Genomic DNA, 19077 nt, shown 5'->3' with positions numbered 1-19077 from the left:
ATTTATCCGCATTAAACTCCATCTGCCATCTTTCAGCCCATTCTTCCAAATGGCCTAAACCACTCTGTAGACTTTGGAAATCCTCTTCATTATCCACAACACCCCCTATCTTGGTATCATCTGCATACTTACTAATCCAATTTACCACACCTTCATCCAGATCATTGATGTACATGACAAACAACAAAGGACCCAACACCGATCCCTGAGGCACCCCACTAGTCACCTGCCTCCAACCCGACAAACAACCATCCACCATTACCCTCTGGCTTCTCCCATTCAGCCATCTTGCTATTCCTGCATTTATACCCAACAGTTGAACCTTCTTAACCAACCTTCCATGAGGAACCTTGTCAAAGGCCTTACTAAAGTCCATATAGACAACATCCACTGCTTTACCCTCGTCAATTTCCCTAGTAACCTCTTCAAAAAATTCAAGAAGATTAGTCAAACATGACCTTCCAGGCACAAATCCATGCTGACTGTTCCTAATCAGACCCTGTTTATCCAGATGCTTATATATATTATCTCTAAGTATCTTTTCCATTAATTTGCCCACCACTGAAGTCAAACTAACAGGCCTATAATTGCTAGGTTTACTCTTAGAACCCTTTTTAAACAATGGAACAACATGCGCAGTACGCCAATCCTCGGGGACTATTCCCGTTTCTAATGACATTTGAAATATTTCTGTCATAGCCCCCCGCTATTTCTACACTAACTTCCCTCAATGTCCTAGGGAATATCCTGTCAGGACCTGGAGACTTATCCACCTTTATATTTTTCAAAAGTACTCTCTCTGACTACATTATCTCTGTGTGTTTGTTTTGCTGTTACCTTCCCCCAGCTAACAATGCTCTTTTCTACATTTTCCTTGATCTCCATTCCCTTTGTCCTGTTTTCACACCTTGCACTTTACACTATGTATCTCCCTCTCTCCTGACATCAGTCTGAAGAAGTCTCGACCCGAAACGTCACCCATTCCTTCTCTCCAAAGGTGCTGCATGTCCCGCTGAGTTACTCCAGCACTTTGTGTCTATCTCCGGTTTAAACCAGTTCCTTCCTACACAGGTACATGGATAGGCCAGGTTTGGGGGGATATGGGCCAAACGCAGGCAGGTGGGACTCGTGTAGTCGGGACATGTTGGCTGGTGTGGGCAAGTTGGTCCGAGGGGCTTGTTTCCCCGCTGTATGACACTGTGACCTATTTATTATCATCTCCAATTGCCCTTGAGAAGACTAAACTGATTAAAAAAATTGTTCCAATCATAAAACTGAAATAATTTAATGCAAAGTTGTAATGTGATTTAGTTCAATCTGAAATTTAAAACTTAACAAAAATTAGATTAGAAAAAGACACAAAGTGCTGGAGTGACTCAATGGTCAGACAGCATCTCTGGAGAACATGGAAAGGTGACGTTTTGCTTCAGGACCCTTCTTTGTGGACTATAGGCCTATTCCTGTACTGTACTGTTCTATGTTAATTCCCACTGTATTCCTTTTTCACCCCCACCAGTCCGTCCAGAAGTGTCTCTCCTTTTGTTCACCTTTTCTATACTTTCCTTTCCCTGCCCCCCACTTGTTTCTTAGACATACCGGCCTGCAACACCTGGTTCCATCTGTCCATCATCCTAATACCTATCTATAGGATTGAGGACTGAGTCTGAAGAAGAGTCACAATCCAAAACATCATCTACTCATGTTCTCCAGAGATGCCACCTAACCCGCTGAGTTACTCAAGCACTTTGTGTATTTTTTTTGTAGACCAGCATCTGCAGTTCCCAATATCAACATTGGAATAGACATGAATTGGCTGTGGTAGACTGGGAATAAGACATGGCAGTAGAGAAATAATTGCTAGCATTTAAGTAAATAATACATGTTAGTCCTTTGGCCCATCAAGTCCATGCTGATCTTGGATCACCATACTCTAGTTCTATGTTATCCCACTTGCACATCCTACACACCAGGGGCAATTTACAGACGCCGATTAACCTACAAACCTGCACGTCTTTGGGATGTAGGAGGAATCCTGGAGCACCCGCAGAAAACCTCACAGGGAGGTCACAGGGAGAATGTACAAACTCCGCACAGACGACATCCGTAGTCATGATCGAACCTCGGTCTCTGGCGCTGTGAGGCAGCAGCTCTACTGCTGCGCCACTGTGCCGTCAGTGCATCCTCCAGCAAAGACCACATGGTTTTCAGTGAATACATAAAACCTTAAGCTACCAAACCCCATGGGAAACATGAAAACAGACTGTAAATAGGACGCAAGCACAAAAAGATGGATGGAAATGAAGGTGGCTCCTTTTTAGTCTGAGACGTGTGATATTATATTGTGCAATAAGGAAAGGGCAGAGAAATTAAACAAATATTTTGTAGCCGCCTCCATGGAAGAGGCCCCAGAAATAGTAGGGAAACAATGTGGGGAGAGACAGTGGAGCAGAAAGAAAATGGAGTTTGTGAAAGAAACATTTGGAAAAATTGGTTGCAGAGTTGGCCTTCTTCTCAAGGAATTGAAAGAGATACGCATAGAAAAATGGATGCACTAGTTGTGGTGATCCAGAATTACATGGGTTATAAAATGGGTTATAAGAAGGCAGCAAACTTCACACTACTGTTTACAAAAAAGGAAGACAGAAAATAAGGAACTATAAAGTGGTCATCTGGAAATCAGTGATAGTTGAAAATTTGAAAGGGAAGTAGGATTTAGTAAATCTGGTTAGAGTTTGAGGTTTTAAGTGGAAGGGTGAAGGGTGAAGGGAACCAGGCAGTGGTCTTGGTGGATTTTGACTTTCGTAAAACTTGAGATAATATGCCACAGAAAAAAAATGATTTAACAAAGTTCATTAGAGAGGTTTGGGAAAGCAGAAGTTGGGAGTGTTGTGACTAGTGTGGCATCGTAGTGGTCAGTGCCCGGGGCTATATTCATGCCAGTAATTTGAGTATTGGAGTTATACAACGGGGAAACTGACCCTCTGACCCAACTTGTCCATGCCAACTATATCAATACCAGTGATTTGAGTCATAGTTACACAACAGGGAAACAGGCCCTATAATCCCACTCATCTGTGCCGACCAAGAGGACTATCTAAGCTAGTCTTAATTGCCCATGTTTGACCAGTTGGGGGCTATGGGTGAGTGGTGGAATATTGCGTTTGGGGACCAGCCCTCCCGTGTGACAGGGACTCAATGGGTCCCACTTGGTCTAATATCCCTCTAAACCTTTCCTATCCATGAATGTATCCAAATATCTTTTAACTATGTATTGTAATTTGAACCATCTCAAACTCCTCTATAAATTGGGTTTAGGACCGGGAGTGATATATCCAAGTTTACTTATGGTATATAGCAGGGTGAGAAATTGGGAAGATGCGTGAGGCTTCAGAGCAGTGTAAACTGCATTAGATGCTTGGGTGAGATCATGATAGAAAATATATAGAGGAAAAATGTGACATCATCCATTTTGGTAGCAAGATACAGAAGTGGTAGTTTATTTAATTGTGAGAGTCATGGAGTTGAAACAGGCTCATCCATGCCAATCAAGATGTCCCATTTACGAGAGTCCCACTTGACTGTGTTTGGCCCATATCCCTCTAAACCCACGACACAGGTGTCAGGTGTTATGGAGAGAAGGCACGAGAATGGGGTTAGGAGGGAGAAATAGATCAGCCGTAATTGAATGGCGGAGTAATCTTGATGGGCCAAATAGCCTAATTCTGCTCCTATCACTTATGACACGGTGCATTCACTTCATTATCTTCAATTCTACTGAATGCTTCAAATCAACAATCATTCTTTTAAACGTGGAACATTTAGTAAAGTAAGATGTCCTATAAGGGGAAATTAAGTCATGTGCCCTTATCCAGTCTATGCTGAGGTTATGGTAGAAGAGTCAAAGTAAATATAGAGAGAGTGTTTGTTATTGAAGGAACGCTTCGCATTATAGTAATGATAGGGGTACTTTAATGAGGTTTGGGAAAGAACATAGAACATAGAGCACAAGAAAAAAGTTTGTGGCCACAGTGTCTGTGCCGAACATGATGCTGACCATCTCTTAGCTAACTGCACATAATTCATATACCTCCATTTCCTGCATATCCATGTGCCTGTTCAGAAATTTGTGAAATGCCGTTATCAGAACTGCCTCAACCACCACCCCAGACAGCGCATTCTAGGCACTCTCCACTGTGTTAAAACATTGCCCCGCACATCTTTAAACTTTGCCCCCTCTCATTTTAACCTATGCCCTCGAGTATTTGATTTTTCCATCCCGGGAAAAGATTCTGATTGTCTGCTCCATCTATGCATCTCATAATTTTATGTACTTCTATCAGATCTCTCCGCAACCTCCAGCGCTCCAGAGAAAACAATCTATGGCTGTCCAACATTTCACTGTAAATGGATCCTCGACTTCCTGACCAACAGATCCCAAACAGTGAGGGTAGGGGATAAATTATCCTCGATGATAATCCTCAACACTAGTGCCCTGCAAGGATGCGTTAGTAGCGACCTTCTTTACGCCTTGTACATCCACCATTGTGCAACCGTGTCCAAATCGAATTCAATTTTCAAATACGCAGCAGCGCCACCATTGTAGGCCTGATATAAAATAATGATGAAACTGAGTACTGGAAGGAGATCACAAAGGAGATAGTGATCGACTTCAGGAAGCGGAGCGGTGCGCATACCCCAGTTTGCATTGACGGCGCCGAAGTAGAGATGGTTGAAAACTTCAAATTCTTAGTAGTCAATGTCACCAACAATTTCTCCTGGACCACCCATATTTAAGCAACGACTAAGAAAGCACACCAACGCCTCTACTTCCTTAGAAGGTTTAGGAGGTTTGACATGTCTCCAACAACTCTCACCAACTTCTATAGATGCACCATAGAAAGCATTTTATTAGGATGCATCACAGCTTGGTTTGGGAACAGCTCCATCCAAGACCGCAAGAAATTGCACCGAATTGTGGATGCAACCCAGACCATCACAAAAACCAACCTCCATTCCATTGACTCTATTTACATCTCACGCTGCCTCGGTATGGCCAGCAGCCCAATCAAGGATGAGTCGCACCCTGGCCACTCCCTCTTCTCCCCTCTCCCATCAGGCAAAAGGTATAGATGTGTGAAAACACACACCACCAGATTCGGAGACACCAGTTTCTTCCCATCTTCCCACAAAGACTTTAAGACTTTTGTCTTCCATCACAGTGAGGAGGTGCCTGGTGAACTCCCTGTGGTAGATGTTAAATTTGTGTTTATTGTGTGTTTTTGTTATTTTATTATATGTATGACGGCAAGGCACGAAATTTTGTTCAGACCGGAAGGTCTGAATGACAATAAAGGATACTTTACTTACTTTACTTACCTGTTATCAGGCAACTGAATCATCCTAGCGAGAAGTGCCAAACTACTATCTTCCTCATTGGTGACCTTTGGACTATCCTTGGTGTAAGGGTTTTCTGCGTCGAGCTTTCGCCCGACCTAAGGTCCCTGTGGTTTACTCTGGTCCCTCGACCAGGCCGCGCACCCTGGATCCCTGTGAGTGGCTCGACCCACTCACCCCCTACGGTTCTAGACACTGGACTTAGTTGCAGGAGCGTTGATAGTGCAGAAAATTCAACCAGACCAGATTTGAAGACCAGGGTTTAAACAGGAAAAAAACTTTTATTTAGCGGTTGGGACTACGGTACATGAATACTTTGACACAGTTCTATAAGGCATATGCATAATTACAGTTCCTGTTTCAGGATCATAGACGCAATAACTACGATACAATTCTCGAGTGCGGGACGGGGAACGTACGGCACATCGTAAAATTTGCCAGCACATCTACACTTACATCCATGTTAATATAACCCCCTCCCCCTCCCCTCTACACTAAACTATGTCCAGGATGTGCAGTATTGGGGTACATGCTCACCATGGGGCGATTACTGAGGTTACTGGCTGGTCGTGTTGCTTCCTCCGATTAGGTGGCTGTGGAAGGATCGTCGGCGGTTGTCTCGGTCTTTCGGGTGGTTCCGGGGGTTCACCTCGCCCAGGGGTCCTACTGCTTTCCTTTTCTTTCCACGTGGCGGGGACTCCAGCCGGAGTGTGTGTCACACTAGACACCGTGTACTTTTTTAAGCGCTGTCCTGTGTCCTCTCTCTCTCTCTCTCTCCGCAAGTCTCCAGATTCGTTCAGTGACTCCTTCTGTGTCTCCCTCCTTTTTCCTTTTTTAAACCCAAAAATCGTGGCCAGTTATTCTAATCCTGACCCGTCCTATCTCCCGCCAGATCTCGGGATCACTTTCCTTACAAGATGGGTTTCGAGCTCTCTCTTTGTTCTGGTTTATGTCCGGGAGTACCGGTGATGGCTAGACGGTCTGTTAATTTGTTTCTCGATAAGAGGTGATGGGTTTAACTGGTTTTCCCATCACCGGCCAGGTAGGTTTCTATGGGCTATTGTGCTCCCTTAACGAGATTAACTCTGTAGGTCGGCTTGGGGCATTGTGATGCCTGCTGATGTCAGCGCCCCAGTGTCTGGACTTCGACCTCGTTTCGGGGGTTTCTGCACGGCCAATATCCATCTATTGTTCAGGCCGTGACTTTGCAGAAACCCAGAGACTGGGCTGTGGGGTTTTGCTTTTGTGGCTGGTCACGAGGTCCCGCGGCCATCTTGGGCCTCACTGATTGTGACATCCCTTGTTAAAACTGACCGCAGCTTTTCTCTCTCTCAGTCCCAGTCCCGTATAAAAAATGTCCAAAATGCAGCTCTTTGGTTTTGTTGATTGTAGCATGAGGGAAAACTTCTCAAATCTTACATTGGTCAGACTTTGCAGGCTTTACCTTGCACTAAACGTTATTCCCTTATCTATATTATTAAAAGTCTCATCTTGACCGTTTCCTGTTTGCGCTGTGCTTTGATTTTAGAAAAAAACGCTATCACATATGGCTGTGATTTTTTTGGCCATCTTTCTCAGTCCTCCGATGATTTTTCCCATCGATGAAAAATAAAAGACTTATTAGTGTTAAAAAAATCTTGAGGTTCTCTCTCCTATCAATCACCGCCATGAAGTCCACGCCCCTTCCGGTGGGAGGGGGGAGGGACTATAAAACCCGGAAGTGTGGACGTGGCTCAGTCTGTCTGCAAGATGGTGAGGGAGAGGTCACGACTCTCTGTCTGAGCTGGGAATCTACAGAACACTGTGAGTATGCAATGTATTTGAATAAATGATTTGTTAGCCCTTAATGGAAATGAAATGAGTTGTTTGGTCTGCCCTATGCTTGAAACTGCAATGGCAATGGAAAGGAAGTGAAAATGCAATGAGCTGTTTGGCTTGGGCCTGCCCTGTGCTTGAAACTGCAATGGCAATGGAAATGAAGTGAAAATGCAATGAGCTGTTTGGCTTGGGCCTGCCCTGTGCTTGAAACTGCAATGGCAATGGAACTGAAGTGAAAATGCAATCGGCTGTTTGGCTTGAGCCTGTCCTGTGCTTGAAAGTGCAATGGCAATGGAAATGAAGTGAAAATGCAATCAGCTGTTTGGCTTGGCCTGCTTTGTGCTTGAAACTGCAATGCAATGGAAGTGAAATGAAAATGCAATGAGCTATTTGGCCTGCCCTGTGCTTGAAACTGCAATGCAATTGGAAATGAAATGAAATGAAATTAGTTGTTTGGCCTGCCTGAAACAACGAATTTTGGCCCTATTAGCCTTGTCCCGTTTACTGAAAATGGCAGTATTAGCCCAGGAGGAGCATTTTGGCCATAAAGGCCCGTGCCAGACCAGGAAAAGTCCAGAAAAAGTGCCTTTCACTGAGATTTCACAGATTTTTTTTTAAAGAGCCCCTTCGGCCCAACAGGCCTGTAATAGCCCAGGAGTTCCTTCGGCCCATCAGTAAGTATTCCCCCTGCAAGTATTAAACCTCACCCCAGTATTTTTCTCCCTCCCTTCATTTACTCCCTGTGAGATCCAGGCCAGGATAGACTTACCTCCTTCATTGCTGTGATCTGCAGAAAAAGATGAAAAATGCCTAAAATTGATTCTCCACCCTCTCCCCCTTCTCTCTCACAGTCTCGCACCTGTTTTGGGCAGAATTTCTGGCAGTTTCTGAGCTGCCAGCCAACCAGGCCTGAGTGACTGAGCTGCCAGCCAACCAGGCCTGAGTGACTGAGCTGCCAGCCCACCAGGCCTGAGTGACTGAGCTGCCAGCCCACCAGGCCTGAGTGACTGAGCTGCCAGCCTAAGAATCCATTCGGCCCACAATGTCCATACTAGCCCTCTAGAAACCAGTCCCTTCGGCCCACAACACCCATACTAACGCTCCAGAAAGCCTCCTCCCCACTGGCCAGCAATATTGGAATTGGTGGAGAGGTGGAATATTGCGTTGGGGGACCAGCCCTACCGGGTGAACATGGGACCCAATGGGTCCCACTTAGTCTAGTCATGTATCTATACACTGTAAATACCACCTAATCCAGGCATCATTCTGGTAAAGATAGATATACAATGCTGGAGTAACTCAGCTGGTCAAACAGCATCTCTGGAGAAAAAGAACAGGTGATGTTTCAGGTTGGAACCTTTCTTCAGACTAATCATTCTGGTAAACCTCCTCTGCACGAATTCAAACTCAGGTCTATTACATTTATACCCATCTCAGGTATAAAAGGTATAAATGTCAAAAGGGTTCAGATTGCGGTGTCAATTTTGCAAACGGTAGTTTTCTTCCAAGAAAAGGGAACCAGCTTCTACAGGTGGTGGTGGTGATAGTTAGAAGTAAGTAAAAACAGGTTCTTGTGGCTACCCAACAATGCACTGTAAAACAGAAAACCATGAACCAGGTTCTGCAAGTTTCTTGCGAGGGAAATAAGTGAACGTTGTCTGCCCTTTCTCCAAACTCATTTTCTGACCAATTATACAATCTGTTTCCCATCTTTATGAACCTTTGCTCAGCTCTGCATCGTTCTGATCAGTGAATTTGTCCCACTTTCACAAACTGATTCACGACCTCTGCCGAGTTTGCCCTTGACATACTCGCAGCATGGTCATCACGAGGTCGTAGGTAGGTCGTAGCAGGCCGTGATGCTAGTCGTAGGTACTCGTGGCATCAAGTACGTTGCGACGTTTTTTCTAGCCTGATGAAAAATGTCCACGAGTAAAAAAGGTCGTGAATTAGGTTGTGAAATTGTGACAGGCCCTTTAACCCCTCCCGAGTCTCTACCATACAAGCTTATTAGTAGAGACGACAACATTCTGGAGTAACTCAGCGGGTCAGGCAGCATCTCTGGAGAAAAGGAATAGGTGTCGTTTTGGGTCGAGAACCTTCTTCGAACTGAGAGTCAAGGGAGAGGGGAACAAGATATGAAAAGGTATAAAGAACAAATGAATGAAAGGTATGAAAAGAGCAAATCAAAACTTGTCAGATGATCAAGGATTGGTGGAGCTCACAACAATCCATTATTGGCTGTGGTGAAGGTGATAATGAGAGGATACAACAGTGAAACTAAACAGGACGACAGTGAAACTAGAAGGACCACTAGGGTGGGGGAGGGACGGAGACAGCAGGACTAAACAGGACCAATCTATCGCCTGGAATGGGGAAGATTGCAGCAATTGGTGAACACTGCCCAGTCCATCCCTCTGCTCCACAACACTCCCCAGAGCCCAGCCATTCAGTGTGAAGGTCTTGCCCTGGCTTGACATTCCAAGATTCAACAGCTAGCATTTATCTGCTTTAATTTCCATCAACCATTCCCCAGCACACGTTCCCAGCTGATTAAGGTCCTGCTGTCATTTTTGCTAATCATGCCTATTACATTCTCATCCAAATCATAGAGTCATAGAGTGATACAGTGTGGAAATAGGCCCTTTAGTCCAACTTGCCCACACCGGCCAACATGTACCAGCTACACTAGTCCCACCTGCCCACGTTAGGCCCATATCCCTCCATACCTGTTCTATACGTGTACCTGTTTAACTGTTTCTTAAATGTTGGGATAGTCTTTACAAGATCCTCTCTCACTTTATCATTATTGATCCTTTTTAAACGCGTTTGAATGCTTGCACCGCTGTTAAAAGTGACAATTCCCGCATATGATCCGGTCTCAGCGATCTGCAGCAAGAATATCTCAGCTGCTTGTCGGAGCCTGCCGATGCGATTCTCCTGTATATCAAAAGGGCACCGATTAGTGTCCAGAAACCAAAAACGTGGCAGGGCCATGGGGAGCGTTATAGAGGGCAGAGGGATTTAGGAGTGGAGGTACATAGTTCCCTGAACATGGCATCACAGGTGGATAGGAAGGTCAAGCGGGCTTTCAGTACATTAACCTTCATCAGTCAAAACCTTTTACTGTATCTCGGTGTATATGACAATAATAAAGCATTGCCAATACTAACAGCGAATTCAGCAAAACATCACGATGGAATATTGTAAAAACCTTACCGTCCCCATGCTTCCTGAGACATCAAGGACTAAGCAAAGCACACGATCCTTGGCCTGAAGGAGCGTGAATGTTGGTTCGACCGAACCAGTGTGGGGCGAGGAAATGTTTCTGAAATCTTCCGACTTGCTGATCACGTCCCAAGTGCTCTTGTAATTGCACATTCTGTTCTGCATGTTGGGCGCTTCAACATTGTGAGTCTTGTCATCACAGAATTTATCCACCTGGAAGTTTGCAGAACTGAGGTGAAAGAGGCTAGAACCGCTCAAAAAGCACTCAACAATATGCCGCTAAATGTAAAACTACAATATATTGAGAATAGTACCCCAGCATGCTGTTCTGGAATCCAGTCAAGACCATGGATTCTCCATACTCTCCCCTCTCTCTCGCTCACTCCCCACACTCTCTCTCCCTTTTCTCTCTTGTCCTCTTTCACCCCCTCTCTCCTCCCTCTCCCTCTCCCTCCCTCCTCCTTCTCTATCTCTCCTTCCCACTCTCACCCCCCACTCTCTCTGTCTCCCTCTCCCCTCTCCTACCCTCAGTCTCTCCACGTCTCTCTCTTCACCTCTCTCACTCTCTCCCTCAGAACCCCCTGTCTCTCTCCCCCTCTCTCCTCCCTCTCCCCCTTTTCTCTCTCAGCTAACTCTCTTCCTACCCTCTGTTTCTCTCTCCCTCTCTCCCCCCTCTCCCACTCTCTCTCCCTCTCTCTCTCATCCTCCAAACTCTCTCCCCCTCTCTCCACCTTCTTTCTCTCTCCCTGCTCCTTACTCTCTTCCTCCTCCCTCTCTCTCTCCCGCCCTTTCCTTCTCCCTCCTCTGGCCCCCAACGTTGGACCATTGACCAAAGGTCCACCAATAGACAATAATCCAGTGGGTGGAATGAAAATTGACAGTTGTCCTCTCAAATCCATAAGTAAGTCCCCAGACTCTCAGAGTGTCCACTTAAGTCCTAATTAGTAAGTTTGGCAGCTCCATTTAGAGCCAGCAACAACAACCAACAATCTGGGCAAATAACAAGCTTCCTGTGGCTTTACTTACATTCGGCAATCCCTGTAAGTACATTATTGAAGATGATGACCTCTGATTTTTCTCTGGGAAGAATTGGCATTGTTTGTTTGATAATCCTGTGCTTTCATCAGTGATACATGAAGAACACACACTGCCCTTACATTCAGCAGTCTTTCCTCTTATGCTGAGAGAACATCTGCAAGTCAAAATAATAATTAGAAATCTGCACTTGCGTTCATACGTATTTGTACACTTGACAATTTCATCAGAACAGATGAGGAGTGACCAATTTACCGGTCCAGAAAAAAATGCTGGAGAAACTCAGCGGGTGAGGCAGCATCTATGGAGCCATATATGCTCCATAGATGCTGCCTCACCCGCTGAGTTTCTCCAGCATTTTTGTCTACCTTCGATCTTTCCAGCATCTGCAGCTCTTTCTTAAATATACTGGTCCTCTCATTTACAGCGTAGTCTTCAATTCTGATCAGTTGCCTGTAAATTGCCCCTAGTGTGGGTAGGATAGTGCTCGTGTATGGGGATCGGTGGTAGGCATGGACTCGGTGGGCCGAAGGGCCTGTTTCCTCACTGTGTCACTAAACTAAATTAAACAACCCCTGGCATTTTGTTGCAGAAACACACCACCCTCTGTATAAAAAACTCGCCTCAAACCTCTCCTTTAAACCTTGCCCCTCACATTTTAAAGCTATAGTCTTTGATATTTCTACTCTTGGAAAAAGGTGTTGACTGTCCACTCTCTCATCATTTTATATAATTCTGCCAGGTCTCCCCTCAATCACCGGAGTTCCAGAGAAAACAATCTAAGTTGCAGCAAATATTAGGGGAGGTTGGACACTAAATAATTGGAATATAATATAATATAAATATAATTCCTCCCTGATTTCTTTCAGCTAGAAATTGCAAAGAGCAATTCAGTTTATGCACTTAGCCTTGCCGTACCTTGTTGCTTCAGTAGTTTCGCTGTCAGATATGTAAAATGGAACCGCATCATTATATTCGTCAAACACACCCCAGCGAAGATGGGCCCATTCACGAACAAATACCCTACCTGTGAAAATAATTATTTTTGCAATGGTGAATTCAGTTCTTTCGCATTCTCAGAGGTCCAAATAGCAACCAAGAGCATCTGAGTCAGTCTGGTTATGCACCCACATCGACTTGTGTTGAATTTGCCCAGGAAGCCACACATTGGAGAAGGAAGTAGCATACAAAGAAGGAACAATAGGTTGGATGGCACGGTGGAGCTGTGGTAGAGTTGCTCCCTTACAGCTCCAGAGACATGGGTTTGATCCTGACCACGGGTGCTGTCTGTACGGAGTTTGCACGTTCTCCCCGTGACCTGCATGGATTTTCTCCAGGATCTCCGGTTTCCTCCCACACTCCAAAGACGTACAGGTTTGTAGGTTAATTGGCTTGGTAAAATAGTAAATTGTCCCTAGTGTATGTAGATAGACAAAAATGCTGGAGAAATTCAGTGGGTGAGGCAGCATCTATTGGGCGAAGGAATAGGTGACGTTTTGGGTCGAGACCCTTCTACATACACATCTATGGAGCGATAGTGTATGTAGGTTAACTTTAGTGTATGGGGATTACTGGTCGGCGCGGATTGTAGGGTCTGCTTCCGCACAGTATCTCTAAACTAAACTGAAACTAAAGTTATTAAATGATACACTTGGGTGTTTGACAAAATATCATGTTACCCCAATTTAGTTTTAAGCAGTACATACAATACATGAAATAGCAGTGCAAATTAATTTAATGTAATTTACCTTTCGGACAGTAAATGGAGGTAATTTTGTCGTTTAGAATGAAGTTTGGGGTGAAGTGAATATACCGTCCCTTCTCGCCACACCCGCCATACTGCAGGGTGTATGGAGTATCTCCTTGTTTAAGATATGGTTCAGCAATGATTACACTCGCCTATGAAAGAAAATTGCACATTCCTAGGTGAAAGTCCCTCCGCACAAACAGAAAACACTGCCAAGAGGGGAATTCAAGAGCATTTAATTGTCATATGTACTGAAACATAAATAAAACAAAAACAATATTAGTGCAAAACAAAGCAAAAGAGCAAACAAGACACATTGTAGTTTGGAATTTAGTTGCTGTTTGTACTGTTCCATAGCCAAGTAGTTAGTAAGAATCTGTTCCTGAACCTGGAGGTCACAGTTTGCAGACTCCTAACACCTTCTTCCTGATGGCAGGTGTGAATCTTTGTAATGCTGGCTACCTTTTTGAGGCAGTACCTCCCTTAGATCTCTTCAATGGTGGGTAGCTCAGTACCCAAGATGGGCTGTGTCCATCACTGTTAATAATCTTGTAAATTGTGAATTTTAATATGCTATGTTTGAGATCTTATGGCCGTGTCCCACGGTACGAGTTAATTCCAAGAGTTCTTCTGAGTTTGCCCTGATTCGAACTCAGAGATTTACGGTAATGGCCGCTCGTCGGCACTCGGGGCTCTCTTGGACATTTTTCAACATGTTGAAAAATCTTCACGAGTCTTCCCGAGCTTGAGAGTATTGAGAGATCTGGGGTCAATCTTGCTTATGTTTCCCTCATCTCTGCCTGACCTATTTGCCCCAGTACATCATACTCCAAGGCTTTCCAGATTCCATTCTGTCAATGTTCCTTGTGCTTGAACAATTCCCCATTGTCCTTTTGGGCCAGGTTCTCATTCCTGCAAGCTTCGATCCTGACTTCCTGTCTGTTCGGAATTTGCTCGTTCTCCCGCAAGGATTTCCTGAGGGTGCTCCGGTTTCCTCTCACATCTCAAAAAAGATTTCCGTTTGTAGTATTAATTCGCCTCTGCAAATTGTCCCTTAGTGGTCTGAAGAAGTGTCTTGACTAGAAACATCACTTATTCCTTTTCTCCAGAAATGCTTTTTGTGTCTATCTTTGGGATAACATAGAAACATAGAAACATAGAAATTAGGTGCAGGAGTAGGCCATTCGGCCCTTCGAGCCTGCACCGCCATTCAATATGATCATGGCTGATCATCCAACTCAGTATCCCGTACCTGCCTTCTCTCCATACCCTCTGATCCCCTTAGCCACAAGGGCCACATCTAACTCCCTTTTAAATATAGCCAATGAACTCGCCTCGACTACCCTCTGTGGCAGGGAGTTCCAGAGATTCACCACTCTCTGTGTGAAAAAAGTTCTCCTCATCTCGGTTTTAAAGGATTTCCCCCTTATCCTTAAGCTGTGACCCCTTGTCCTGGACTTCCCCAACATCGGGAGCAATCTTCCTGCATCTAGCCTGTCCAACCCCTTAAGAATTTTGTAAGTTTCTATAAGATCCCCTCTCAATCTCCTAAATTCTAGAGAGTATAAACCAAGTCTATCCAGTCTTTCTTCATAAGACAGTCCTGACATCCCAGGAATCAGTCTGGTGAACCTTCTCTGCACTCCCTCTATGGCAATAATGTCCTTCCTCAGATTTGGAGACCAAAACTGTACGCAATACTCCAGGTGTGGTCTCACCAAGACCCTGTACAACTGCAGTAGAACCTCCCTGCTCCTATACTCAAATCCTTTTGCTATGAAAGCTAACATACCATTCGCTTTCTTCACTGCCTGCTGCACCTGCATGCCCACTTTCAATGACTGGTGTACCATGACCCCCAGGTCTCGCTGCATCTCCCCTTTTCCTAGTCGGCCACCATTTAGATAATAGTCTGCTTTCCTGTTTTTGCCACCAAAATGGATAACCTCACATTTATCCACATTATACTGCATCTGCCAAACATTTGCCCACTCACCCAGCCTATCCAAGTCACCTTGCAGTCTCCTAGCATCCTCCTCACAGCTAACACTGCCCCCCAGCTTAGTGTCATCCGCAAACTTGGAGATATTGCCTTCAATTCCCTCATCCAGATCATTGATATATATTGTAAATAGCTGGGGTCCCAGCACTGAGCCTTGCGGTACCCCACTAGTCACTGCCTGCCATTGTGAAAAGGACCCGTTTACTCCTACTCTTTGCTTCCTGTTTGCCAGCCAGTTCTCTATCCACATCAATACTGAACCCCCAATGCCGTGTGCTTTAAGTTTGTAAACTAATCTCTTATGTGGGACCTTGTCGAAAGCCTTCTGGAAGTCCAGATACACCACATCCACTGGTTCTCCCCTATCCACGCTACTAGTTACATCCTCGAAAAATTCTATAAGATTCGTCAGACATGATTTACCTTTTGTAAATCCATGCTGACTTTGTCCAATGATTTCACCACTTTCCAAATGTGCTGCTATCCCATCTTTAATAACTGACTCTAGCAATTTCCCCACTACCGATGTTAGACTAACTGGTCTGTAATTCCCCGTTTTCTCTCTCCCTCCCTTCTTAAAAAGTGGGGTTACGTTTGCTACCCGCCAATCCTCAGGAACTACTCCAGAATCTAAAGAGTGTTGAAAGATTATTACTAATGCATCCACTATTTCTGGAGCTACTTCCTTAAGTACTCTGGGATGCAGCCTATCTGGCCCTGGGGATTTATCGGCCTTTAATCCATTTAATTTACCCAACACCACTTCCCGGCTAACCTGGATTTCACTCAATTCCTCCAACTCCTTTTGACCCGCGGTCCCCTGCTATTTCCGGCAGATTATTTATGTCTTCCTTAGTGAAGACGGAACCAAAGTAGTTATTCAATTGGTCCGCCATATCCTTGTTCCCCATGATCAACTCACCCGTTTCTGACTGCAAGGGACCTACATTTGTTTTAACTAATCTCTTTCTTTTCACATATCTATAAAAACATTTGCAGTCAGTTTTTATGTTCCCTGCCAGTTTTCTTTCATAATCTATTTTTCCTTTCCTAATTAAGCCCTTTGTCCTCCTCTGCTGGTCTCTGAATTTCTCCCAGTCCTCCGGTATGCTGCTTTTTCTGGCTAATTTGTACGCATCATCCTTCGCTTTGATACTATCCCTGATTTCCCTTGTTATCCACGGATGCACTACCTTCCCTGATTTATTATTTTGCCAAACTGGGATGAACAATTTTTGTAGTTCATCCATGCAGTCTTTAAATGTCTTCCATTGCATATCCACCGTCAACCCTTTTAGAATTAATTGCCAGTCAATCTTGGCCAATTCACGTCTCATACCCTCAAAGTTACCTTTCTTTAAGTTCAGAACCATTGTTTCTGAATTAACAATGTCACTCTCCATCCTAATGAAGAACTCAACCATATTATGGTCACTCTTGCCCAAGGGGGCACGTACAACAAGACTGCTAACTAACCCTTCCTCATTACTCAATACCCAGTCTAAAATAGCCTGCTCTCTCGTTGGTTCCTCTACATGTTGATTTAGATAACTATCCCGCATACATTCCAAAAAATCCTCTTCCTCAGCACCCCTGCCAATTTGATTCACCCAATCTATATGTAGATTGAATTCACCCATTATAACATAGAACTTGTATGAATGAGTGGTCGATGGTCGGTGCGGACTCGGAGGGCTGAAGGGCCTGTTTTCATGCTACATCTCTAAACTAAACTAACTATACTTATTCATTTACCAAAATAAGTTCAATTTTTTATTGTCTATAGGGAATTACCTTGTCTCTCATTGAGAGGCTATTAACTAGGGTGACACAGTGGAGTAGTGGTGGTTGCTGCCTAACAGTGTCAGAATTCCAAGTTCAATCCTGACCAAGGGTACTGTGTGTAAGGAGTTTGTAGTTCTCCCCGTGACTGCGTGGGTTTTCTCCGGTTGCTCTGGTTTCCTCCCACACTCCAAAGACGTGCAACTTTTATAGGTGAATTGGATTCTATAAATTGTCCCGTGTGTGTAGGATAGAAGTAGTATGAAAGTGTGATTGCTCGTCGATGTGGACGCAGTGGGTCGACAGGCCTGTTTCCACACGGTATCTCTAAACTAAAATAAACTAAACGGATAGGGAGATAGTACATATATAACATATAACATATAACAATTACCTGTAAGAATATCTAGGTAAGTTGCTATTCGGCCTGATTTATCCTCAATTTCCTCAGCTCCATCACTCAACATAACACTCACAACCTACAATGGGCTTTTTAGGAGGTGCCGCTGGTGGAAATTGACTAATAATAATTTAAATCTCTCACCCCTTTGCACTTACCTTCTCGTATGACTCAGTACTTGGTCTCTGAACCACGTTCGACTTCAGTGCCCAGGTAGCAGGTAGCACGATTTTTACATCTGAGTAGTAAAGTTGATGCATTGTAGCTTTGGAGAGGTAGTTCGAGGCTTCAGTCATCATCTCCTGCAAAGTAAATTCAGGATTAAAAGATAATTCTTGGCTTTTAATCACCTGGCGGGCAGCGTAAGAACGTGGTAATGCGCCATTAACTCACATTAAATCCGAAACACACGCAAGATGAATAACCTACAATGAACAAAACAGCAGAAATTAGATCGCTTCAGACATCACCTCACCTTAACGTTTTCAATGAGCTTGTTGTTATATTGGATGTTGGGATTTATCGCAATAACAATGTTTCGATACCCATTGTTGACCAGTGTAACTCTGGAGCAGTTCAGAACACAGACATTCAGGAGACAGTGCAACACGAAGCCTAGGATTCTGTGAAACATCTTCATTGCTCTGAAACTCAACTCTGCTCAATAATACTTCATACAAAGCAAGAAATAGGTTCTCTAGTGACACCCATTTCCTGGGAGTGAACGGAAAAGTTTGGTGATGGTTGTACGATGCGGTAAGGAACTGAGTGAGAAATTCCAGCCCACTGCAAATATAGAAACATAGAAGCATAGAAATTAGGTGCAGGAGTAGGCCATTCGGCCCTTCGAGCCTACACCGCCATTCAATATGATCATGGCTGATCCAACTCAGTATCCTGTACCTGCCTTCTCTCCATACCCCCTGATCCCTTTAGCCACAGGGGTCACATCTAACTTGCTCTTAAATATAGCCAATGAACTGGCCTGAACTACCTTCTGTGGCAGAGAATTCCAGAGATTCACCACTCTCTGTGTGAAAAATGTTTTACTTTAATATATTCCTTTGTTCAGCATGTGCAAGGCCAGTATTTTACAATGATCTTGCCCAGATTTGGGGAATTGAGGACCAGAGGACATAGGTTTAAGGTGAAGGGGAAAAGATTTAATAGAAATCTATGGGCTAACTTTTTCACACAAAGTTGTGGGTGTATAGAACCGGCTGCCAGTCGAGGTAGTTGAGGCAGGAACTATCCAAACACTTATGAAACTGTTAGACAGGTACATGGATAGGACAGAGATAAAATGCAGTCAGAGATAGTAAGACTGGTGGGAGAACTGGGAAGGGGGAGGGATGGAGAGAGAGTGAAAGCAAGAGTTACTTGAAGTAAGAGAAGTCAATGTTCATACCGCTGGGGTGTAAGCTGCCCAAGCGAATTATGTGATGCTGTTCTTCCAATTAGTGCTGGGCCTCACTCTGACAATGGAGGAGGCCCAGGGCAGAAAGGTCAGTGTGGGAATTGGAGGGGGAGTTAAAGTGTTTAGCAACTGGGAGATCAGGTAGGTCTTGGCGGACTGAGCGGGAGCTGATCAATGAAATGATCGCTGAGCCTGCACTTGGTCTCGCCGATATATAGGAATCCACACCTGGAACAGCGGATACAGTAGATGAG

The 19077-nt window shown here is 44.4% G+C and overlaps 1 protein-coding gene across 1 annotated transcript; it reads right to left on the bottom strand.

Annotated features, from left to right (window-relative positions):
• Positions 1–4521: 4521 nt before the first annotated feature.
• On the bottom strand, positions 4522–18046 carry LOC116977400 (calcium-activated chloride channel regulator family member 3-like). The gene is made up of 8 exons (XM_033027830.1): positions 17882–18046; positions 17565–17708; positions 13224–13374; positions 12394–12502; positions 11467–11632; positions 10432–10653; positions 9942–10152; positions 4522–4634 (listed from the first exon to the last, which is right to left on the bottom strand). Exons 1-8 carry the CDS (start codon positions 18044–18046, stop codon positions 4522–4524), a joined length of 1281 nt encoding a protein of 426 aa, XP_032883721.1.
• Positions 18047–19077: the final 1031 nt, after the last annotated feature.

The sequence above is a fragment of the Amblyraja radiata genome, chromosome 10 (genome assembly GCF_010909765.2).
Source record: "Amblyraja radiata isolate CabotCenter1 chromosome 10, sAmbRad1.1.pri, whole genome shotgun sequence".
Classification (NCBI taxonomy): Eukaryota; Metazoa; Chordata; class Chondrichthyes; order Rajiformes; family Rajidae; genus Amblyraja; species Amblyraja radiata.
The sequence above is the reverse complement of the archived record's forward strand: the minus strand, read 5'-3'. Positions and strand labels throughout refer to the sequence as shown.